The sequence below is a fragment of the Malaya genurostris genome, chromosome 3, assembly GCF_030247185.1.
Source record: "Malaya genurostris strain Urasoe2022 chromosome 3, Malgen_1.1, whole genome shotgun sequence".
NCBI lineage: Eukaryota > Metazoa > Arthropoda > Insecta > Diptera > Culicidae > Malaya > Malaya genurostris.
In genome coordinates, this window is record NC_080572.1 from 143208404 (window position 1) to 143234709 (window position 26306).

The 26306-nt window shown below is 40.7% G+C and overlaps 1 protein-coding gene across 1 annotated transcript in view; it reads right to left on the reverse strand.

Annotated features, from left to right (window-relative positions):
• Positions 1-25792, reverse strand: part of LOC131439429 (large ribosomal subunit protein uL13) — a 69983-nt gene extending 44191 nt beyond the window's left edge. Inside the window, exons 1-3 of the mRNA XM_058610419.1 lie at positions 25662-25792; positions 25126-25512; positions 24955-25077 (exon numbers count right to left, since the gene is read on the reverse strand). Of these exons, the coding sequence (XP_058466402.1) occupies positions 24955-25077; positions 25126-25512; positions 25662-25682 (531 nt within the window). The 5' untranslated portion in view covers positions 25683-25792. The remainder of the gene's footprint in view (positions 1-24954; positions 25078-25125; positions 25513-25661) is intronic.
• Positions 25793-26306: the final 514 nt, after the last annotated feature.

The following is a 26306-nucleotide window of genomic DNA, read 5'->3' on the forward strand; positions in this document are numbered from 1 at the left end:
CGGTCTCGCATGCACAATTGAAACAGAGCATCACAGTGAAAAATTGCTTCTTCCGCGTGTTTGAATCGGTTGCGGAGTACGTTCTTGTGGCAACTCCTCCGGACGGTGGTGCATACGAAATAAGAAGTGGTCAAAACAAAACCGCGTCGTCGTTCTTGACGAGAATGGTGCGAAACGGCCGTACGTTGATAGTCTGTTAAACACGCAACTTACCGTCGTCATTGAAAAGAAGAGGTGCCGCGTGTGTGGATGCTCGCCATCGGGCGGTGTTTCTTTCGGAGAAGAGTGAAGAGGAACGTGTCGAACGTGTTCCATACAGTCCAGCGCAACTTTTGGCTGGCACTGCTCCGGCGTGATGTCGGAATCGCAGAGGGTGGCCGAAGAGAGAGCGACAAGGTCCGCAGGATCCGGACCACGTGACATCAACTCCCATTCCGGACACGCTCCTGATCGCTCCGACCGGGTTGGAATCAAGAGCAGGCGGTAAGACGGCCAGGATGGCAGCGAACTTTGGCAACCTGACGACAACATAAATGGTGAGTGCACCGCTTTTTCTCACCATTGCCTCTTTTAAATGAACCGTTCATTATTGATTGGTGGGTTATTATCGCTTTGGGCAGAGAGACGAATGTCCCCCAAACAGGGACAGATGTTTTTATAACACAGGGTGGCAAGTGAATTGCCGATTTCAATTTCCCGGTTTTTTGAGATAAAAATTCCCGGTTTTTGGAATAGGCTAAAATCGTCCCTGTTTAGTTTTTTTTAAATATTTTTTTAATTCAAACTTTAATAGGCCCGCTAATTGAGGATTCAAATACATTTCGATGAATAGAAAATATTCATTAAAACATATAAAAGAAGCATAAAGCTTTTTCAAGTCATTCAGGGGTTTTGGTTACACGTAACCGATTTCTTCCGAGTGCACATGACTGTTTTTATTATATTTTTGGTATAGGGTAACGGCTCCCTAATTCATCTGAGCTCCTATTTCCATCGCATCTCTTCACCTCATCACTTTGAACATGAATAATATTTTACAACCTACCTGAACCAAACTGTGAAATGTTTTAAAATGATTATAAATGCTATTGTCACACTTTCCCATTGAAAGAAATGGGTTTAAGTTCTTCGGTTATCGTTTTTTTCATTTAAAATGAACTCACTTTTCAATTTAGGACACATTTTCGTCTCAAGGTTTACAGTTCGTCATGTTTCTGAAAATCTACTAATCGATTCGTCTCAAAACATGATCACTATTTCGCACAATTACACTACCATTGAATGCTGGATGGCTTCATAATTAATAATGTTCACTTGCCACTTGTTAAATTAACTATTTAAAACTTAAAAAATTACCCGACAAACAATAAAAGTCTTCAAAAATATGAGATGAAAACTTTTCACTTAGTTCACTTGATTGCGCTTTGTTTTCATCTCATTTGGTTTGGCAAAGTTGCCAAATTATCTCATCTTGTTACAAAAAATAAATTGTTTTTCTTCTTTAAATTATTATCAAAAAGTATGTTTTTGGTATCCGTGTCATTAGGTTAATTAGATTATTGATATTAATATTTCAATAAAACTGTTTTGGCTTCGAATATTACCAGAAAGAGCGTGTTAAATACTAATGAAATAACCATTGTGGGAAATCTAGTAGCACTGGTTTCATTCCGCTATACGTCAACATAGGGCTGTGAAGTGTGTGTGTTTCATCGGCTGTACACAGAGATGCCAGATATTTTCATAGAAAATATGTATTCCGTTGCATAGAAAGTCGATATCTGCTATCTGTTTTCACTAATGAAATGATGTTAACAGATAGTTCTTTATATCTCCGTAAGTCATTGCCCCGCTCACGAGAATATTCAATTTAGGAAATCTGTATAAAATCTGCACTTTGATTTCAATCAGTATGCGAACGCAAAAATCTATACAAAACAAATAAATCTGTATAAATGGCATCTCTGGCTCTACACTTTGTTTTAAGAAGGGCTAATGAATGAATAGTAACAATTACATTTTGGTTGTTGTTTAAACTTCACCAAATGAACTTTACAGTAAAGTTTTAAATTCAAAGCGAAAGGTAACGGAAACGAAAAAACGAAAAATTTTTAAACGTTGAAATGTTTTCAAACTGGTTCTAAAAATATCGTGTGTTGTCTCATAACATAGTTAGCGTTAGGCCGTTTTTAAGAAGAATTCTGACATTTTGAACCTGAGAGTGTAATAGTGGAATATTTTGTTTTGATTGCTGTCGCCATTGCTAATTTATAGGATGAATAAAGGATCAACGATAGGATGGATAAAAATCCATTGAGATGGAATTAGGAGCAGAGTAGTGAACATTTCATAAGTGTTTTTTGCTGATTTATGGATATTAGTTAAATTTTCAAGAAATGTGAATCAATTCTCAACGTGGAGCAAGGCGAATGAAGTAGTAATATGAAATAGTTATTGTGATTTTAGTGGCTAAATCGGGGTTTTGAGGTGACGTCCTTACAAATGAGATGAAATAGGGAGCCCTTACCCTACATATGATTGAAAATAAATCAAAAAGGAATAACAATCCCAAAAACGAACGCTTGCCACTCGGAGAAAACAACAACAATATATGCTGGCAACTTCTAATCATTTTGTACAGAGCTTCTTCGCTCCTTCCGGAAGTGAAAGTGGAAATCTCAGTCCGGCGGGAAAATTACAAACGGCGTGATGGCCAAGAATGGCTTTTATCATATCAAAGAACGCTCTCTACCAACTCTTCACACGATTCAATCAGTGCCATCAAAGAGAGACGGATATCATCTTAGCAACAAAACACCGTCATGGTTCAAATAACATAGAATGGACACCAGTGCGAATTTCTCTCGATGACCTGTCTGAGCATCACGGGTTAGCACGCTGCTGTGGGGATTCTCTGTGAAGCAACAAACGGTCGTTTATTCTCGTTTTGCGATCCGACTCTATACGGGCAGTGGATAATTGCGATAAAATCATTTTACTATTGCCGCTTATTCCAACTATGTGCATATAACCGTTGTATAAGTTGTTTCTATGAAAATAGCTGAGAATAGGGTTTTAAAATATTGCATATTGTCACCTAGTATGAGTATCATCAAGTCGAATTATCTGAGGTAATTATCAACTTGCGATTCACTCTTGGTAAATTCCTCACCGCGTTGATCATTGCCGGACTGTATATATTTTGTTAAGGGCTGTGAAATACTCAGAGTATGAAGTGGAATGAATAAATGTAGAATTCTCTTACGGTTTAGACAGTGAGTTCTTGTAGCATCTTCTACCAGATATTGTATACAATGTAGAGAAATATCTAGCCACTTTCTGCCAAATTATCGGCAATCACCAACACTGATGATGGCACAGTGAATCTAACATAATATCGTCATTGCCAGGGCTTCGGCTATGGTACAATAAATTGTTATATGGACATATACTGTTTGAATTATGTCGCTTGCAAGCACATCTGTTCAATGAACGATACCCTCAGATGAATTATCATGCTGTGATTGTGATGAAAACCATGAAACCAATTATTAACAAAGTCATGTCAGACCAAAAATTTGAAATTTTCATGTAATAGAATTGAATTTAAAATCATTAGATGTACATATACCTAAGATTTCGCAAAACCGTTCGGCTGCCACGACTTGCTCTTTTAAAACCCCAATTTTTTCTAATGTATCTGTTAGTCAATAAACAATGTTTACGATTTCAATGCGTTAAAATGCACAGCATATCGATCTGTTTTTTTAATAATAGGATTCTGATTCCGTAGAGGAATCAGAAAAATAATCAGCAAGTACGATTCCTTCATGATGAACTCTCGGCTGGTTTTAAACAAGTTTTATTTCCAATAGCTTAACTAATTTATTTCTATGAGAAATCTTTCTACAATTGATCTGATTCTAGCAGATCAATAAATAACAGTTTCAAATTAAGCAATGATTAGTTCAATTAGTTATATATTCTACCAGCTTAGAACTAATTGACTAGAACACTATCGAATGTAAATCCTGAAATTGTTTTGAGAAATATAGATATAGCCGTGTACAATTTAAATCATTACTTTATTGAAGTTCCAAAAGCTCAAACTAAATTCAATTCGCCTTCATCTACATCAATATCAACGTTCTTGTGATCCTACTATGGAATAGTTGAGGACCTTTAAAAGAAAATTAAACATAGATTCACTGAACAAATCAATCCATTTTCTAAATCTTTCTAATATTCTATACTGGTCCTAAGAAACCAGTTTCAGCTCTCAAAAAAGGAACTCCATTACTTCATGTAAACTGTGAATAAGATCAAAGTCGACAACTCTTCCAATTTTGCGAGTCCTTTTGACATCTAACAGAAATATAAGCATATCACAAGTATTGTCTCAAGATGACATTACTGAGACAAATTATGAAGAAACAAGGGTAATCATTAACAAACTTAAAAACATAAAGGATCCTTAAAATGTTTAATGATTTTGTTAAACATTTTCCCTATGTTACCTCGAGATTTTGTCATAAATTTTGCAGGTGTGTTGAATACTCATTTAAAAATTAATAAAAATCTAACAGAAGCATCCAAATAATCCTTAGTTTTCAAAATGAGCTTCTATTATGCTGTTATTGATAACAACTAAAAAAACTCTGATGCTTCCTGTTTGATTTAAAACTACCTGCAAGCCTCTAAAAATCGTTGGACGAGATATGGGGAATGAGTTATTTCAACACTTGTACTAAACATTTCGCTCAAATGCAAAATTGGGTATTGTCTCCTATTTTTCAATTGTTGAAAAAAAAACATTATGCTAACAACTGTTACTCATAGGTGAGCTAGTAATATTTTTCCCGGTTTTCCACTAAAATTCCCGACTTTTTCCCGGTGAAATCAAATTCCTGACTTTTTCCCGATGAAATCAAATTCCCGACTTTTTCCCGGTCTTCCCGGTCACTCGCCACCCTACTAATGTTTTCTGGCAAAACTGGCTTCCACACAAGTGCGAGTAACCAAACGACGAATTTACACTGCGACTTTCGCAAAACGACTTAACAAATAGAAGCAAAACGAACCTATCACAATGTCGAATGTACACAATCAAATTACAAAACGACGCACAGTGGTTCGAATCAATAAAAACGTGGACATAAATCAGTAGCTGCCAAACCGCTCTTTTAATGCATATAGTTGCTTTGAAGAAAGTATTTACAAATATATACCGCGTAATTTGATCCTATCATTAATTGCTCATGGCCTACTTTGACAAAAAATGTAACCATAACTTTTTTTCTGAAGAGATAGAATTTTTTTTCTCCTACAAAGTTTTAGAACTATTAAAAATAATTTACTTTGTCAAATATACCAAAAGTCTAGGTCGCACCGTTTCGGATATATAAAGCGTTTTTATGGCAACCCCCTTAAAATCAGTTTTTTATTCATAAATTGTTTCGAGTTATTTTGTTATGCATACTTTGTTAGGAATAATTTTAGATTTTATAAAATCGCATATTTTTGTTGAAGGTAGTGCATAGGTTTGTTCGTTCCTGGCAAAGGTATGCAACATTTTACCTTTTTTTTACCTAGGATAAAACCTTGCACCGAAGCGAAATATGCAACTTTATGCAGCTGATTTTTACAAAATTTGTAGGAAAAGATGTGCCCAATATCTTAAAAAATACTAAGTGGAACTCGGTAAAACTTTTTTTTTTAGGTCTTTTCAAAGTTAGTTTTAATTACTGAATTATGGCAACCCCCTTAAAACTAGTTGTATAGTCATAACTTGTTTCGAGTTATTTTTTTATGCATACTTCGTTTGGAATAATTGTAGAAAATATAAAATTTCATAATTTTGTAGAAGCTAATGCATAAGTTTATTCTTTTCTGGAAAATTTATGAAAAATTTTACCTTTTTTTACCTAGGAAACCTTGTGCCGAAGCGAAATATGCAACTTAATGGCAGCTACTGATTTATGTCCACGTTTTTATTGATTCGAACCACTGTGCGACGTGTCGCTTTTTCCTCAGTTATTTTTGTGTCTAAAAGTTGTGAATTAGCCACAATGACACGTTGCGCGCATACAAATTGGAAAATTTAGTAGAGATGATGTTTCAACTACTCATTTTTAAATTGTTGTGCAGATAGCTCATTTACTTTTGTCTTTTTCGTGTGTTTTTGATCGTTCTGTTTTAGCTTTTTGCTCATATTCGATACACAAACTTGCCGTTTTTGATCTAGTTTTGGAGTGCAGTGGTTAGAAAGTGTTATTGAGCAGTTTGACCACCGTTAGAAATTCAGTTATCGAGTAGTATTATTGATCATAGATAACGCATCAATAAGATATCTCGTTTTCCGCGTCATACTTACCGTTCGTAGCGACAACTGTGTTTTAATGTCGGCTGGCTCAGATTCGAGTGCTATGACTGATGCATGCGATCGTTGTGCGAAAACCGTTAAACCTGACGAGGATTTTATCTCTTGCTCAGGGTTTTGCCTTCATGTTGTCCATATGAAATGTGGCAAATAAATAAGCCTTTCTTGAAGGTACTAGCCGATAGTCCTAATTTGATTTGGATGTGCGATGAATGCTGTAAATTAATGAAGCTAGTTCGTTTCCGGGAAATGATCTCATCACTAGGATGCGCAATTTCAGCTGTCTCCGTAAAAATGGAATCGATCTGTGCTGAGCTGAAAGCCGAAATCACGAAAAACAGTCAACAAATATCGCGCCTTACTCGCAAAGTTTCCGTTTCGACTCCGAGGCGTAATAGTGATAGCGATGTAAAAATCAACGACGCTTCTCGTCCTGCTGCAAAGCGTCGTCGCGAAGAAGGATCGGAATCAACTTATTCAGTGATTTGCGGGCGGAAACCAGTTAAAAATTGCAGCATTTCTACGGTTCCAACGTCTTCCTCTCTGGTATGGATTTATTTGTCTCGGTTTTACCCCAGCGTCACCAAGCAAATGGTCGAACAACTAACAAGAGACGGTCTTCAGTGCAAAGACGAGGTTAAGGTTGTCTCATTGGTGAAAAAAGGAATTGACGTCTATAGTATGAATTTCATTTCCTTCAAAGTCGGGGTACTACCCCAATATCGCGACGCTGCACTCGAAACGTGGCCTCAAGGTGCCTTTTTCCGCGAGTTTGAGGACAATCACAACAAAAACATTTGGTGCCCACCGATCGATGTTTCACCACCAACACCCGATGAGCCTATCATTCCCGAATCCTCTCCCGGTACTTCGTCGCAGGCTTTATCGAATACACCCGACTTATGATCATGTGATGATGTGAGAAGTATTGTTTTGTATCGTCGCCTTCTAGTGTTCACCCGCTTCGCACTTCCAGATGTCAGCATCCTGAATTCATTCAACAGCCGTCTTGCTCTAGCGCTGAGCACAACGCATCGATTGATGCCACAGATGCCACAGAGAGCTTCCGCAGTCTGCGTTCATCAGTCGTCCCGATCCTGTGCGCGGTGGCGTGGAAGGAGTCTTCCAAACCACAACAAACGGCAATCATACATCCAATTTGCACATCTACTACCAAAATGTAGGCGGCATAAGCACGTGTATTGACGATTATCGGCTAGCATGTGCGGACGATTGTTACGACATCATCGCTCTCTCTGAAACGTGGCTTAACGGAAATACGTTATCCGTTCTAGTGTACGGATCTAATTACGAAGTCTTCCGTACTGATCGTAACGTGGAGTACTTATTGCGGTACATCGTCGTCTAAAGGCTCAGCTGGTTGAAAACACACCAGGATTTTGTGTCGAGCAAGTATGGGTGCGCATAAAACTATTTGATTTCTCACTTTTCGTTTGTGCGATTTATCTTCCTCCGGACCGTTGTCGTGACTTACAGCTTATGAATGCACACATTGAGTCGTTGAACGAAATTTCGTCTGCTCAAGCGCTGCCCATTGACGAAATCATGATTGTCGGTGATTTCAACTTTCCCGGCTTACATTGGTGTAAAACTTCAGATGGATTTTCGTTTGCTGATCCCGTATTATCAACATTTTATATTGGAATTACCACTGCTCGACGGGTACAATCTTAATTTGTTACGACAGTTAAATAATGTCGTCAATGAGAACGGCCAAATGCTCGACCTCTGCTTTTCCAGCAAATCTGACGTCGCACCCAGGATCAGTGCTGCAACGTTTCCTCTTGTCAAATCTGTTCGACATCATCCTCCGCTGCATATTATTCTCAAGACTAAACGTTTGTCCAGCAACCGTGACGCACCTGCCATCATCAGCAATAATTTAAAAAGAGCCGACTATACTAGCATGACTGACTTCCTATCGAACATCGACTGGGATGAAATTTTTTACAACGATGATGTCAACGCCGCTGTTCAGACCTTTTCTAATGTTTTGATGTATGCGATTGATTACTTCGTACCAAAAAGGTTAAGACGAAATTCTCGGCATTCGCCGTGGCAAACTGTTGAATTAAGACATTTGAAAACTTTCAAAAGAGCTGCTCTGAAACAATACTCCAAACATGGTGGATATGTTCTGCGAAATCGTTATGTTAAGATAAATCAGATATACAAAAAAAACCGCGAAGCGTGTAACGTATAAGTTAATTTAAGGTGAAAACCCATTTAATGTGCATATGAGGTGTGAGATCGCAGCGTGTAAACACTTGGAATTATGCGGCATGGGACAACGAAAAGAGATGTTGGCAACAGTGATTCTTTAGTGAGGTTCAGTTTAATGTCACTGGTAAAGTGTGGAGGGTGCTTTTTTTTGGGCTGGTCGCCATTGCCCATGGCGGAGAGTGGTGATTGTGGCAAAAGTTATCGGTGTATTGCGGACCATCGAAAGAATCGCGACTTGCCACTCGCGGTGCTTTGCTACGTGCTTTACAACTCCAGAAGGAAGAGTGAATCCGGTTTCACGAAGACGGCATTGTGCACGGTGTACCGTGGCCCGTAATCTTTTCTTGGTGCTCGGATCACCTCACGGCGAGGGAATATTTCGACGCCTAGAACCCGAGTGGAACTGACCGGTCAGAAAGGAGACAAAATTGTGGTAGTAGCGGACAACTGATTGAACGGCTCCTTGGGGGCCTTGGAGTATCGAACAAAAGCAGAAAGCTGGCGGAGAAAGTTCGAGATGCATGCGATGAGAAGTCTCGTCGGATTCGTATGCCACATTGTTTAGTACAGCGGAACCGTCCGGAAATCAGTGGACTTCATCCATCAAGTCCGTCGGTCTCGTCGTGTCGCTAGGAATCACGGCGTAATCGGAAATATTGGTGAGTACACGCACACATTTGATTACTCGCCTCTTAGCACATGGTTGCACCTCTGCTCAAATGATAACATATATAAATTTATAACAATGGCGCCCTACTAAAAAAACCCATTTTGTTTTCGGGTTTTATGATGAAATGTTGGATTCAAACAATTTATCGAACCAACAAGTTTAGAAACATCCTGAATTACCTGTGTGGCAAATAAAAATTCAATACAGCAAACATATTGCTAGTTTGGTATTCGATTTGTTAGTTAGGTTAAATTCTGTTGATTGGCTTTAGTTTAATTCACTATCTCACGATGGAGATAGATCCGTTACATTTAAGTGAAGAGGAGTTAAATTATGAACTCGCTCGTAGTATCACTGGCCTTGGGCAAATCACCCGTAGGGGTAAATGTGCCCATTTATTGAAGGCTTTTGAAGAAGATTTAAGGCGGAAGCGTTTTTATACGACTTCTAGTCACGTTATGAGTGATGAAAGCAACATAAATGCTTGCGCATCACGTCTGAAGTTATTGCTGGTACCAATAGACTCAGCAATTAAGAAACACGACATTGGTTTCTTAGAACATATAAAATCGCGATTACGTCACTATCGAAATCGTTTAGTTCGTATCGATCCGCCTCCGGTCGCGCTTCGGGAAGAATTTTCTAGTGTTCAAGCGCTGATAGCCGCTTTATTGGAAGAAGTTTACAACGCGTTAAACATGTCAGACTTGTGTCAAGTGAGTGATCGAAACAGCAGTTCCAAAGAATCAAATAACTCAGTGCACATAATGCAAGGGGCATTTGGCGTACCGGAAGATCAGAGTTCGCAAGCAACGCACGGACAGGAAGGAGGTGCAGGCGCCCTCGCGAAGAAGACAGCAGAGCAAGGTGCTAGCAACAAAGAGACGCAAATGGCTACGTTCACATGGCAGCAAACGGAAAGTAAAGAAGATACTGGCCTACCCAGAGTATCATCACCTATCGGAAGAGGACGAGGTCGTGGACGTAATCTCGGAAATTGGCAACCGGCGTGGCCTTCAACTCGACACAAGGAAGCGGATAACTTCAATCCAACATCCAATCAAGACCAATATCATCACTACGGAAGAACGGAAAGCACACCGCCATCCCCTCATAGAGAGTATCCGTCACCGGAAGAAAACAGAAGGGACGACTCAGCAGACTACAACCGCATACGAGACGAGCTGCTGACACACCTATTACGGAGAGACAGGCAGGAGAGGCAGGATACTCACAGAAACCCTAAAGCTATTCACAATTGGCCATTCAAGTTTCGCGGTGAAAAAGATACAACATCGCTCAACACATTCTTAGATCGCGTAGAGTGTTTCGCTCGGTCCGAAGACGTTTCGGATGAACTGTTATTGCGATCCATCAAACATCTACTTCTGGATGACGCACTCGATTGGTACGGGCGAACTTTTGCGGAAGGAACGTTGCATACGTGGCGTGGCTTCAAGGAGCAAATACGACGAGAGTTCCTGCCTAGCAGTTATGCGCAGATTCTGAGAAATGAAGCAAATTCTCGGTATCAAGGTGCAAATGAATCGTTTGCGAAATTCTTCAGAGACATATCAGCACTGTTTCGGTTCGTCCAGCCAGCGATGTCACCAGAGGAGAAATTCTTCATCGTGAAGAAGAACATGAATACGGAGTACGCATCGATTGTTGCAGCTGCGAGACCTCAGACGTTAACTGAAATGGCTGAAGTCTGTAACGAGTTCGACGAGACGCGCATTCTTCTGAGCCGTCACCGCAGGACACCGATCCCACACTACGCGCTGCTTGAGCCGAGCCTAGCAACGCCAACACCATCACAAAGAGAGAGAACATACGGAAATGCAGGACAGTTGCAAAGATTCAATAGAGTACATGCCGTAGAGTCAGCCGAATTTCGAGAACAACAACCGTATGATGAACCGTGCAACTCGGTGTCAACAGCTGGAGAAGAGCAAGATTGGACGCAACAACTGGAAATGCCAGCAAGTAAACGCATTAGAGGCTCGCTTCGAAAGGAGAGATCATCGTCAAGAGGCGGCGCAAGGGTTTCGTGTACAACAGCCACAACCGTCGAGACAATCTTATCGGTCGGAAGCGAGCAATAATCGCAGAGCAACAGACAGCGGTCCGCCCCCAAGAAGCACAGGACGAGAACAGATCAGCCCTGCTTTGCTGCTGGAATTGTGATACGGAAGGGCATAGGTTCATGGACTGTCCAAAACCACAAGCTATACTGTTTTGCTATCGATGTGGTCAGAAGGGCTATTCACTTCGCAGTTGTCCTAGTTGTTCATCGGCAACAGGAAACGAGCAAGCGAGGAGTCAGTAACCGAGGGAATCGCATCCTCGCAAGAATTCTACAGTCCCTCATTATTTCCCGAGCTTCGACACATCAACTCAATCAGAATAGACACAAACGGAGACAACCGGCCACATGCCGATTTCAAAGTTCTTGGCAAACAGTTAACAGGTTTGTTGGATAGCGGAGCAAACTGTTCTCTAATTGGAGGAGCCGCGATAAAGATCATCGACGAGCTGAACTTAAAGCGAGGTCGACTGAAAGGTGGTATCCAGACAGCAGACGGCACAAAACACACCATGTCCGAGTTCGTCAAGCTGCCTATAGCATACAACGGCCGTCATGAAACAATTCCGGTGCTACTAATACCTTCACTGCCCGAGTGTATTATTCTCGGCATGAATTTTTGGGAGAAGTTTGGAGTTCGAGCGGTGTGCAACAAGATAGACATGTCGTTCGATGAGCAGAATAACAATGATGAACCCATGAGAAAGCTGTCAGACATGCAGAGAAGACAATTAGACACGGTAATAGGCACGTTTCCGGTGAGTGGAAAGGGACGAATTGGTCGTACAGACAAGTACACGCACCACATCGACATCGGAGATGCCAAACCGAAGAAGCAGCGCTGTTATCACATGTCGAAGTATGTCTTAGACGAAGTAAACAAGGAAATTGATCGGATGATAGCGTTGGATGTCATAGAGGAGGCAGTGTTTTCGCCGTGGAACAATCCGCTTGTTGCTGTCTTGAATGAAGACGGATGGAAGGTAGACAACGAAAAGATCAACTGCATTGTGAATTTTCCCTCACCGCAACGCAGGAAAGAAGTTCAGCGCTTTCTTGGACTGTGCAACTGGTATAGAAGGTTCATTGAGGATTTCGCTCGAATTGCTGTACCACTGACCGAGTTAACGAAAACTAAAATCAAGTTCCGATGAACACCAGTAGCTGAAGACGCTTTTGTGAAGCTGAAATCGATGCTAGTGTCAGCACCAGTCCTGGCGATGCCTGATTATGCCAGACCGTTCAACATAGCCTGCGACGCCAGTGACGTCGCCGTTGGAGCCGTTCTAACGCAAGAAACAGATGGAATCGAACACCCGATAGCGTACTTTTCTCAGAAACTGTCATCCTCCGAACGAAACTACTCGGTTACGGAAAGAGAATGCCTAGCGGTCATTCGAGCAATTGAAAAGTTCCGTGGATATGTGGAAGGCGTCAAGTTCACGATATTCTGCGATCACGCTGCGTTGTCGTACTTAAAGTCAATAAAGAACCCTACGGCGTTAATGTGCAGATGGATCCTTCGGTTGAATGCGTTTGATTTCGACATCAAATATCGTAAAGGATCGTGCAATGTAGTTCCGGACGCATTGTCAAGGATAGTAGCAACGATAACGTTCTCCACTAACACAAGTGACGACAGTTGGTACAGCCGTCTTGCAACAGGCGTAACGAAGCAACCGGAGAAGTTCCCAGACTTCTGTATCGTGTCCAACGAACTCTTCAAGAATTGTCGTTACAGGGATGAGCTGGGGCAGATCACGCACAAATGGAAGAAGGTAGTTCCGAGGGACGAACGAGCGGAAATATTAAGAAAATTCCACGATTCGGTCACAGGAGCGCATTTAGGATTCCAGAAGACGCTACAAAAAATCCAGACAAACTTCTATTGGCCGAAGATGCAAGAGGACATCGCTCGTTACGTGCGTAGCTGCAAGGTGTGCAAGGCCAGCAAAGCGCCGAATTATCGCATGATCCCGGACATGGGAAAATTGAAACCTGCTAGAACTCCATGGGAGCTGATCTCTAGATTTTGTTGGTCCATTCACCAGATCGAAGAGAGGAAACACAGTTATCTTGGTGGTAGTGGATTGGATAACAAAATACGTGATCGCGCACCCCATGCGCAGGGCAGACACTGAGGCAATGATTAACTTTCTGGAGAAGGAGATCTTTCTGCGATTTTCACGTCCAAGAATTGTTCTGACGGACAACGGGAAGCAGTTCACATCGTTGGCATTTCGCTCTTTGCTCAAGAGGTACAACACTGAGCACATGACCACAGCGTATTACTGTCCGATGGTGAATAACGCGGAACGTGTGAACCGTGTTTTGATAACCTGCATTAGAGCACTCTTGAATGAAGATCACCGGACATGGGATGAGAATCTGCCTTCAATCGTTGCAGCAATCAACAGTGCAAAGCATGAAGTCACAGGAGTCAGTCCACACTTCGCCAACTTCGGCAGAGAGCTGATCCTACACACCGATCTCTACAGACAGCAGGACCTCAACACCCCGAAGGACTTGAAGTTGGCACAAGATCTTCGGTTATCGAATCTCAAGCGGATACAAGAATTCATGCTTCAACGAATTAGAAACTCACACGAAAAGGCAAAACAACGGTACAATTTGCGCACAAGAAAGGTGTCGTTCAAAGTTGGCGACTTGGTTTGGAGAAGATCGTTCGGGTTATCATCTAAAGCAGACCACATCAATCAGAAGCTAAACCCGAAATTTGTACCGGCAATCATTCGTAAAGTTCTAGGCACCAACCTTTACGAACTAGAAGACGTTCCATCCGGCAAGACAGGAAGATTTCACGCGAAAGACATCAAGTCAGATTAAAAGCAATCAGCACAGCTATGTCCACAGGCTACGCCTGTCAACGATGAGTTCTACTCACAAAACACCGTTAACGATCGGGATAGATCGTAGACTGTCAGGGTGTGGTGAACAACAACTCATAGAATTACTTCCCCATCTCGGCACGAACAGGAAACAGCCTTCTGCAGGCTTGCCGTTAGCGAATCGGGAGAAAACGCAGATGAAGTCGCAAACAAAAAACGGCCCTCTGCAGGCTTGCCGTTAGCGTGAACAGGAAACCAGCCTCTACAGGCTTACCGTTAGCGTACCGTGAGAAAACGCACCCAAGTCGAGAAAATTTCAGAGTAAAATGCCTCCCACAGGCGCGCCGGTAGAGGACCGTGAGAAAAACGCACATCGGAACACTCACTAAATCAGTGAAGCAAAGCCTTTGCAGGCCAGCCGGTAGCGATCCGTGAGAAAAACGCACAGGGACAATTTGAGAAGCCAGAAAGCCTTCAGCAGGCCGGCCGTTACCGTAACGAGAGAAAACGGACAGTCGAAACATAGGCTCGCGAGTTTGATCAATCCAAACAACAGGATAGAGGAAAGCGAGCCATAAGACGGACAGATTGGTCGAGGAAGGCCCATGACAACTGGCAGTCGCAGCAAGTTGCTGTCGAGACGTCAGGGACGGGATCGGACTTCCTCCCAGAAAAGGCCGAGGATGTCTGTACGTTACCGTTCAGCGAGAAAACGGACTCAAGTTAAGTAATGGCATGAGTTATGTCGACAACACACCCTCAAAACCCAGAAAGTACAACGATTGAATAAGGAATTCAAGGGATCGAAACATGTCAGAAGACTGCGAAACAAGCGGAAATCGCGTTCAATAACTGCGAGTTCCAAGGAATAAGCCTTCTGCAGGCCTGCCGGTAGCGATCCGTGAGAAAAACGCACCCAAGCACCACGATTGGTTCGGAAACTAGCCTCCTACGGGCGTGCCGTTACCGTAGCGAGAGCAAACGGATTGATGAAGGACCGAATCATTTCACCGACGCGACCGGAGTGCATTGAAACGTGGTGGCCTGCAAGGATCAAGGAAAACGAGCTATGAATAGCACCTGCTCCCAGAAAAACATGTTCACAAAATACGCAAGCGGTAAAATTTCCCCTAAAAGCCTGAACAGGTGCACAAGGTTCAGTGATACAATAATAGTCTTGTTGGTCGGAGGCATCACCACGAAGGTCGTCAACCCAAAGGAACGCGAATCAAGGGCGCGGTTATAACCCTTGCTTGGGCTCGTGGTGATAGGAGAGACTAAATTCTCTCAATCCTCAAATTAAACCAATACCCTAAGACTGTCAATTCCCTAGTTAAGCCAATCAATTATTTTGCATGCTGCATGCTGTTTTCTTTGTTATTTGTTGATCTTCTAGTTTAATTTAGCCATTAAGACTAGATAAGATCACTGACTGTTAATACTCAGTGGAAGTTTGAGGAAGGAACTGAGCCGGAGACATTTAAGCCAAGTCTTGTTGGCATACGATTACCATTTTGTGCAGAAAAGTTCTGCTGTTTAGACAATGTTGCGATATAGTAGAAGAGAAGTTGTATTGAGCTCAAGATTTGAAGAGCATCCGTTAGGCTCTTGTTCACTTGTGTTAGGTTGTGTTGAAGTTTGTAATCGGCACAGTCTCCGGCACACTTCTTAAAGAAGTGAAGTTTTAGAAATTTTTCGTAAACCACTTTCGTGCTTCACGAAAAATTTTTGCCACTGGGTAGGGTTGTGTAACGTATAAGTTAATTTAAGGTGTAAACCCATTTAATGTGCATATGAGGTGTGAGATCGCAGCGTGTAAACACTTGGAATTATGCGGCATGGGACAACGAAAAGAGATGTTGGCAACAGTGATTCTTTAGTGAGGTTCAGTTTAATGTCACTGGTAGAGTGTGGAGGGTGCTTTTTTTTGGGCTGGTCGCCATTGCCCATGACGGAGAGTGGTGATTGTGGCAAAAGTTATCGGTGTATTGCGGACCATCGGAAGAATCGCGACTTGCCACTCGCGGTGCTTTGCAACGTGCTTTACAACTCCAGAAGGAAGAGTGAATCCGGTTTCACGAAGACGGCATTGTGCACGGTGTACCGTGGCCCGTAATCTTTTCTTGGTGCTCGGATCACCTCACGGCGAGGGAATATCTCGACGCCTAGAACCCGAGTGGAACTGACCGGTCAGAAAGGAGACAAAATTGTGGTAGTAGCGGACAACTGATTGAACGGCTCCTTGGGGGCCTTGGAGTATCGAACAAAAGCAGAAAGCTGGCGGAGAAAGTTCGAGATGCATGCGATGAGAAGTCTCGTCGGATTCGTATGCCACATTGTTTAGTACAGCGGAACCGTCCGGAAATCAGTGGACTTCATACATCAAGTCCGTCGGTCTCGTCGTGTCGCTAGGAATCACGGCGTAATCGGAAATATTGGTGAGTACACGCACACATTTGATTACTCGCCTCTTAGCACATGGTTGCACCTCTGCTCAAATGATAACCTATAAATATATAACAAGCGTTGCCATGCACGTTATTCAAATAATATACAACGTACAATGAAATCTAACCCGAGAGCTTTCTGGAAGCATGTTAATGAGCAAAGGAAAGAATTTGGTTTGCCATCACAAATGCAATTCGGAAATCCTATTGGTTCGTCTACTCAAGAAATTTGCCAGCTGTTCTCGGAAAAGTTCCCAAGTGTTTTCTCTTGCGATTTTCTATCTCCGCAGAAAATAACACGCGCCGCGAATAATGTTCCTGCATCCAATTATACTTTGCACTCGATCAATATGAACGAGGAATCGATACAAACGGCAATCGTTGGTATGAAGGCTTCCACCTCTGCAGACCATGACGCCATACCAGCAGTCATCTTAAAGAAATGTTCAACCGGGTTAATTGCCCTCCTTTGCCGTTTATTTAATATGTCACTAGCTACGGGAGTATTCCCCAACTTATGGAAAGCTTCATTCATGTGTCCGGTCTACAAGAAAGGAGACAAAAGAGATATAAACAACTACCGTGGTATAACTTGTATAAGCGCTATCCCCAAGCTGTTCGAAAAAGTAATACTAACTCCACTTTTCAATCATTGCAAGCAGTATATCGATGATTCCCAGCATGGGTTTATGCCTAAGCGTTCCACAACCACCTATCTATTATCCTTTACGTCTTACGTGACCAACGCCATGTCAAATGGTTTTCAGACGGACGTAATCTATACCGATCTTTTCCTCGCCTTCAATAAAATTAACCATGATATCACAATAGCAAAACTGGATCGACTGGGTTTTGGTACAAACGTCCTTCGATGGATACAATCATATCTCAGGAATCGTCATCTTATGGTTAAAATTGATGATTGTGCTTCGGAAGAATTTGTTGCAACATCTGGAATTCCGCAGGGGAGCCATCTCGGCCCTTTGATCTTCTTGCTTTACTTTAAAGACGTTAATTTTTCTCTGGAAAGACCGCGCATATCTTTTGCAGATGAACTCAAGATCTACCGTGTATTCGCACCTCAGAGGATGCGACGTTTCTTCAGCGACAAATGGCAATCTTTTCGGATTGGTGCAAATTGAATCACATGACCGATAATCCAGAAAAATGCTCGATCATTACGTTTACGAGAAAAAAAAGTGCCTTTTGTAGACTACTTTTTGACTATATTTATTGTTGAGGTTTATTTAATTACAAAAGTTGTCAGGTCGTACATGGCCTGTGTGTTCAGTTCAAACTAACAAAAGAATCTGATCTCATCGTTACAGAAACAAAACTAGGAGCGCAAAAAAGGTTGTGCGATATTGCCACGTCATTACACTCTAACTATTTTCTGGTACATTTCGAAATAACATTACACAAAATGCTACAGCTTCGTCCATCCTGACGATATTCATTGCCCTCAATGACATGGTAATACGCTTCTCAACTCCCAAAGCAAATCCGTCAAGACATCAATTCCCCTCAAATTTTCGATTTAACTACACCGCGAAAGGAATTACAAAGTTCATTGCTCTTAACCAAATTCATTCTTCAAAACCCTCAAATTCGGACTCCGAATCGGAACTTGCAAATTGTTCCCGGTCGCGTTCTTCCGAACTTATCGCAGACTGATAAAGGCGTAAATTAAGAGGATCGAATATACCTTCAAACGGAATGTTAGATACTTGATATCCTTTGATATCCGCAACGACATAACGGTTCCGATCTAGCACTTTCTTAACTTCATACGGACCCTTATATTTCGGCCTAAGTTTGTTATTTTCTCCTACCGTTTTTACGTTCCTGATCATCACTAAATCTCCCTCTTGATACGTCGTGTTACTCTTACAATGTTTGTCAAACTGCGTCTTATTATAGTTTTGCAAAGCTTGAATGTTTTCCGACGCTTTGCGTCTAATTTCCGACAAATCGCGTTCGCATTTTGTATCTAGTTCGTCTAAATAAGCGGTCATATCTCTCGGCATTTTACGCGTCTGTACTACACCGAAAAGCAATACCGAAGGGATATTACCAATCGAGCGATTCATAGTATTATTCATAAAGAATTCAGCTTCCGTCAAGACTATGTCCCACTGAACTCCACGTTCTTCTACAAGTTTCGCTAGTAGAGGTATTACCGTTCGATTGTATCGTTCAATTTGGCCATTTGCTTTCGGGCACGCAGTAGCTGTCAAAACATGGGTTATTCCGTGATCGACCGTCATTCTCTTAAAATTTTCTGACGTAAAACAGGTTCCTCGATCAGAAACCAACATGGCCGGTCGCGAGTAAGTGTGTATGTATGACTTCAGATACTTATTAACCTCTCGCGTGTTCGTCGTTTTGGTGGGATACAATTTTATGAATTTGGTGAACGCATCACATATTCCGAATATGTACCTACAACCACTTCTTGTAGTCGCAGAGGGACCTACGTGATCCACGTGTACCATTTCGAAAGGAATTTTCGGCAGTTTTCCATCGTATTTCTTGCACTTCGGATTATACGCGATGCACACAATACAAGCTTTGATATGAGCTGATAGCTTTTCGCGCATTTTCGGGAACCAATATATTCGTTTGATCATCTCGTAAACCTTATCAATCCCAAAATGACCGGTTTCGTTATGAAACTTATGTATGACCGACATTTCCATGTTTGCTGGTACGTATAGAAGCGATTTTCTCCCGTCCTGTTTGTATAGGATACCGTCCCGTATTTCATAACCTTCTATACAGTCGTTTATTACCCTTTCCTTGAGCTTTTTAATAACGTAAAGAGCGTTATTGAACACATTTGAAGCTTTTCGGTCATCTTCATCGAATACGTAAACGTGTGTTCGTGAGAGAGCATCGACATGACGCATGCGATCCCCACTACGATGAATTATTTCGTAATCATACTGTTCTAGCAACAGTGCCCACCTTGCGATCTTCGGGTTGACATCTCGTTTGTCAAGGGTTGTACGAAGCGAATTACAATCCGTGACAATCGTGAAATGAATGCCAAATAAGTAAACTCTAAAGCGTTGAATACTGTAAATAACCGCTAGCGTTTCGAGTTCAAAACTGTGAAGCTTTGCCTCTGCCGGAGATGACTTCTTACTGAAGAACATGATAGGGTGGAATTGAATGTCAACGTTTTGTCGTTGTACTAATATGCCACCAAACCCAGCTGCAGACGCATCCGTGTGTAATTGCGTCTCCGCTGTGGGTGAGTATATGCATAGTACGGGCTTCGAGATTATTGCTTCCTTCAGTCGATTGAATGCTTCAACGTGTGTCGCTGTGAAGCAGTAATCGTTTCCTTCTTTCATCAGTTCGTACAAAGGTGATGCAATTTTGTTTTCATCGTTTTTGTTCGTTTATTTATTTATTTATTTATTTATTTTGGTATAATCAACAGACACATTAAACTGATATATAGACTTTCGAAAATAACTGACTAGGCCTACAAATCGTTGTAGACTTCGTCTAGAAGTCGGAATTGGAATTTTTTTAACTGATTCCACGTGTCGTTCGGACACGTTCTTCGTATCCCAAGTAGTCAATCCTAGTTTTCAGGAATTTGCACTTTTCGAGATTTAGTTCAACGTGATTGTCGTATAGAGTACAAAACAGTTCACGAAGCGTTTCTAAATGCTCATCGACGGATTTCGATGCAACCAGAATATCATCGATGAATACGATTAATTTACCGGCTTTGATCATTGTTTCAAGCACTTTTGTTATATACTTCACGAAAATCGATGGCGAGTTAGCGTAACCAAACCGTAATCGATTGAATTCATACTGACCTTCAGAGGTCACGAACGCGGTGTATTTTCGCGATTTTTCCTCAATTTCCACGTGATGAAACCCATTTTTGAGGTCCAAGGACGAAAAGTATTTTTTTCCCTGAAGTTTCAAGATTTGGTCTTCTATTATCGGTAACGGGTAATGCATACGCTCTACCAGCTGATTTAACGGCTTATAATTAATACACATCCGGTAGGTTCCATTCTTCTTTCGAGTCAGAACCACTCTACTAGTATACGGTGAATCACTTTCGCGGATTATATTGTTTTGACGGAATCTATCTACTATACTGTTCAGCTCTTGCCTTTCGGCAGTGCTCAAACGCGCCGGTGACGCGGTGAAATATTTATTTTCTTTAAGTACTATTTCACACGAGTAGCGAATCAGAGGCTGATCCGGCTTTTCCCGTTCAACGTAGTCGCGGAGGTAAATTTCAGATAGACGTAATCGATTACTAATAGTCTCAACACTGTCGCCTATATCGAGGGTCAAACGTTCGTCAAGAAGTAAGGTATCTTCCCCATCTCGTTGCTCGGTATCATCGAATACGTTTCTCGTTAATTCAACGTCGTAACAATGCGACCCTTTCGCGATAGTTTCGGTATCTTTAAAGTTAACAGTTCTAATGCGATTCAGTTTCAGAAAATCTCGACCCAGAATAATATCTACTGACATGGTATTTTCCCGTACGATCAAAAAGTGAACATTGAATACGGCTGATTGAGCAATGATCGATGTTGCAAAAGAACCTAACGTGTCGATTTTAGATCCGTTTGCACCGAAAACGTCTTCTTGGACGTGACTAGGTTGCGTACTGACGTTATGGGGTAAATTGATAATCTTGAATAGACTTACCGCACTTCCCGAATCTACTAAAACCCTGTACTCCTTAAGGACATCTCCTAGGATAATCTGAACACTCATCATAGAATCCGAATCGGTATGGATGATTCGCTCTTCCAATTGATTGTCGCTACAAATTACATTAACGTTCGGTTTACTGGTTCCTAAAATGGCTTGAGGTGGCGCGATCGGCGTTGCTGGTTTCCTCTGGCATGCAGCGGCAGTGTGTCCGGTTCTTTGACAACAAGTACATCGCTCTAACCGCTGAGGCTTCGGGCAGTTGATCGACTTGTGGCCTGTTTCATTGCAGTTGTAACAGACGAATTCTCCTCTCGGTTTCACAGCTAACTGCTTAGTTTCGGTTTGCATCTCGGGCGTTTTCTTCGAGTTCGATGGCGTGTAATTCCCTCCTTTCTTCTTGCGATGTTGAAAATTAGATTCGCACCATTTCATATGCTGCAACAATTCGTAAATGTCGTTGTACTGACGCGAAATTAGATTGTCATAGATAGGATCGTGTGACAATCCACGAATAATGTAAACGATGATTGCTTCAGTGCTAACACCTCCCTGCGTCCCGACAGCATTAACCCGAAAAACAAAATGTTCGTACGATTCGTTCACGTTTTTGGCGATACGTTGTAGTTGTTGATAGACATCGGCTTCGTTTCGATGGTCCGGGAAGGCTCGTAATAGATCTCGTTTGAAAGAAGAATAATATTCTATCGTGCTGCGAAATCCGTTGAACCACTCTCGAGCGGCTCCGTTTAATCTGCAGCTCGCGTACAGCAACATGGTTTTCTCCGCCCATCCGTACATTTCCGCATAGTGTTCGATTGTATTTAGCCATTTTGTAACCCCAGCCCCTTCGTTGAATTCAGGTATCAGATGACGCAATTCCTCCGGATGTAACAATCGCTCCTCACCGTCAGTGCTCGTATCGTGACTTTCGGTAGACATCGATTGGTCGTTTTTGAGATTGGGATCTGAAACACTCTGACGTTTTCCTCGTTTTGGCATGATGGACAGTCTAAATCAACAGGAATCAATACGATTTGTCCGCGTCCCAAAATGGCGTCATCAATTTCGAAGCAGTTAAAGGATTCATTCGGAATTCTTGCAGATACTTCTATTCTCCAAGCGGCGAAAGTAGAATCCCACTTCTGAATTAACTGTAGACTACTTTTTGACTATATTTATTGTTGAAGTTTATTTAATTACAAAAGTTGTCAGGTCGTGTACTGCCCTCTTAGAAAAAAACGTTCGACTATGGTCCAATGATCCAAAGTATTAGACCAACGAAGGACCACTGTTGAACGTTTTTTTCCTCAGAGGGTAGTACACTGACTCCAGCATGCTGGCAGCCAGCAGAAGTGTAAACGAGGCATAAGCTGCGTTCATACCATACAATCAAACCAAAAACAAAATCAAAAGTTAATTTCTTCAAACTTAATATAAATATAACTCTTGTCTAGTATTCTCTGCAAAACTGCAAACAAATTTGACTCTTTTTAAATAAGAAAACAAAAGTGATTTGTTATAGTTTGATTATATTCCATCGAAATCATTTCCTTATGTTGGTGCAACCGCATGAAGCAAGATGTGAACACTGCTAGCGAACTAGAACCAAAAGAACCAAAAATTTCGACTTCAAGCCAATTGTATGCAGATGACAATCGCACCACCGGGGTGGAGCTATCGCGTGCTCAATGTTCGTCCTCGAGCTCTCCGCAACAACCCTTTTCTTCGACTTTCTTTATGCCGCACTAACTACGGGATAAACGGTGCGATTATCGGCTTACAACGGTCATTCAATCGAGTGTCATCTGAGTTCGACTTCAATCTTTCACGACATAAAACAAGGACCAAATTCTTACATAGTATTAGAATCATTAGGACCACATCGTGTCTGTTGATTTTACAATAAATAAATAAATAAATTTACACTTCTAATTTCTTTGTATATTAAAATTGTTTTCAAGTGTCAACGTTTCATTTGCATTATAACCTTGCAAAGTTCACACAAATCACCAAAGAAAAGTAAGCAAACTAATTTCTTTGAATCTTATGTTCGAAACCATAGATAATACTTCCATCTTTTGACAAACCAGTGACAAAGATTTAAATTAGTTATTTCAGAAGTGAAATTCCAAAAATATATATTTAACAAATGTTAACATTTGAACGTATGATATATCATACGGTGGGATAATACAGTATTTTTTCCAAAGTATATCGTTAACCAATAAACTCGAGCATAAAAATTTAATGATTAGTTGGAGTCCTTCGAAAATCTCTTGCCATCAGCAAATCAAATCCATTTTGTTATATCTTCGAAATGTGAAATATTCAAAAACATGGCTGCAAAAAATAGTGATATGGGTTGAATATGAATTAGAACGCTAACTTAGAAAAGTAAGTATGAATATCTCCAAAACTTATTAAACATTGGAAACACTATCAAATGAGATTTTAATACTCAGAAACAAATCGTACAAATATCTCAAATAGCATAAAAATAGAAATAGGTAATCCATTTTCTTAAAAATGAAGAATCGGAAACAAATGAAGTTATTTTTCAAATTTTCGATTAGACGAATTTTAACCTTCTGACCCTGTGTGCGGGGTTAGGAATCGAACCCAGGTAGGCTGAATGAAAATATTGCAGCTTACAATACAATATATACAAATAATTATATTATCAATAACATCTCGCTAAAAACCGAAACGAAGGTTTATTTTGGACGAAATGCGCCAAATATGTCTATTTATATTGTGCTTTCATCTCCGATAGTACTTCTACCGGTACTATTTGAAAGAAATTGAATCGTATATATAAATACCACTCTCAAAATATAGGCATATCTCTTATAATTTTGTTGCTACTGTATTTCCCAGGGTAAGATATATCATACATAGGATAATTTCGTTTGGAAAAGATTTTTAATAGTGATTTGGCATTTCCCAACATCTTCAACACCAAATATGATGGTATTGATATCTGCTTATTTGGGTCAAATTTAGGAACCCCTGGGTTATAATGGGTTAAATTCGTCGTTTTGAAAATTTTATACAGAATTATACTTACACTAAAAATAATTTGCACACTAGCATCATGTGCAAAGAATTCGATCTATCACTGCTTTCTACACATAAAATTCATGAAAAACACTAACTCACAAAATGAGTGCAAAAACTGTTGATCAGATATATCGTTACCTTTAGATTCTATATGCATTTCATGTGAATTTCACATAGTTTTCCACATACATTTCAATTGAAACAGAGTTGAGCGATTCAAATATTTAGCACATACGTTTGTGCTGTACTCATTCCCACTAAAAATGAAGTATTTAACACATGTAGTTCGATTCAATAGCAAAACACATCACATCCAAAGGAAAAACACATCGCATCCAAAGGAAAAACACATCAAATCTAATTGAAAAATAATCTAATCTCGCATCTTAGTGAATTTGCACATGAAATCTTGAAACAAATCGCTTTAGTTGTGTATTGATATGAAAAAGCATATTAAATTGAAGTGATGTTTACATATGAATCGATCGTGCAAATTTTTATGTGTATCGACTCACCTTAAGTTTTTTCTTGTGCAAGAACATCAAACGTGACTTGATTTTTCTCTTCGCTTCCAAATTATTGACAACTTCGCGATACTTCCAACCAACCTCATGAGCAACACGACCGACATCGCAGTACTGAAATTAAGGTTTTGTTAATAAATTCTGTAAACATCATTTCTTTACCTTTCTATCTGGGCGCAGACAAAGTTGTCTCATGGCGATAGGAACGCATAAGCGTTTTTGTTTGTCATATGGAGGTGGAATTCCTTCATATACCTTGAGACGCCTTAATGCGTTATGTCCTCTTTTTGTTTTGTGGGGAACCATACCGCGCACACCTTTCCACAACATTCTGCTAGGTGCGCGAAAATGGAATGGTCCCCTAGCCGGATTAACGTTACAACGTTTCCGTAAATAAGCCAAGAATTTAATTTTATTTCGGAAGAAATGTCCCGATAGCTGTAGATCCTCACATCGTACGACTACTACACTTTTTCCGTTGAGAAGTTGTTTAGCAATTACGGACGCTAAGCGACCTAACAAATGGCCACGACCATCAATTAAAATCGACTGAAAGTAAAAATCTCGTTGAGAAAAACCTCTGTATATAATGCACACAATCTTTAAATAATCTCTAAAAATTTACATTATAAATAACAATCAAAGAACCTTTTCTTCAAGATAAATAAATCTAATAATTCAGAAAAAAAGCGATCAACCTTTTCCGACAATCCAGTCATTTTCACAGTACAAAATAAAAAGAAAGAAAACAGAACTTTAGCCCTGTTTCCGTTGAAAGTAATCAAGATAATGTTGTATCTTTCAAGAAAGCCATTACCCACACGCTCGTTCAATGTTACTCTAAAGTGAGTACAATTTCACACACTTCCGTCAAATTTGTATTTGGTGGAACAACTCTATTGAGCAATTTGACGTCTCAGTTACTCACACCGATGTAGAGTGCGCAGATCTATTCATATACGAAATTAGAACGTGTGCGAGCCGAAGTCAAAGTTTGTTGTGGGTTCAATTTTACACTGAGATAAAACATTTTTGACTCATAATCATACACTGCGAAAAATGCATATAGAATCTCGTAAGCTATGAACTAATGAACCAAGTAGAAGACAGTTCCATTACGTGATATAGAGTTTCATGAACGATTTTATGTCTTTCTCAACTGTTCTCTTGGCATTGCAGTGTTTTTTATTGCATATATATATGTCTTCAACAATTGACACGATGCGGCTCGACAAAATTCACTGCACTGAAATGAAAATCTTATTTATATTCATTAGATTTGTCATATGAATCATATGCAGAATATAATTCATAGAAATTATATGGAAACTTATAATCTTTAT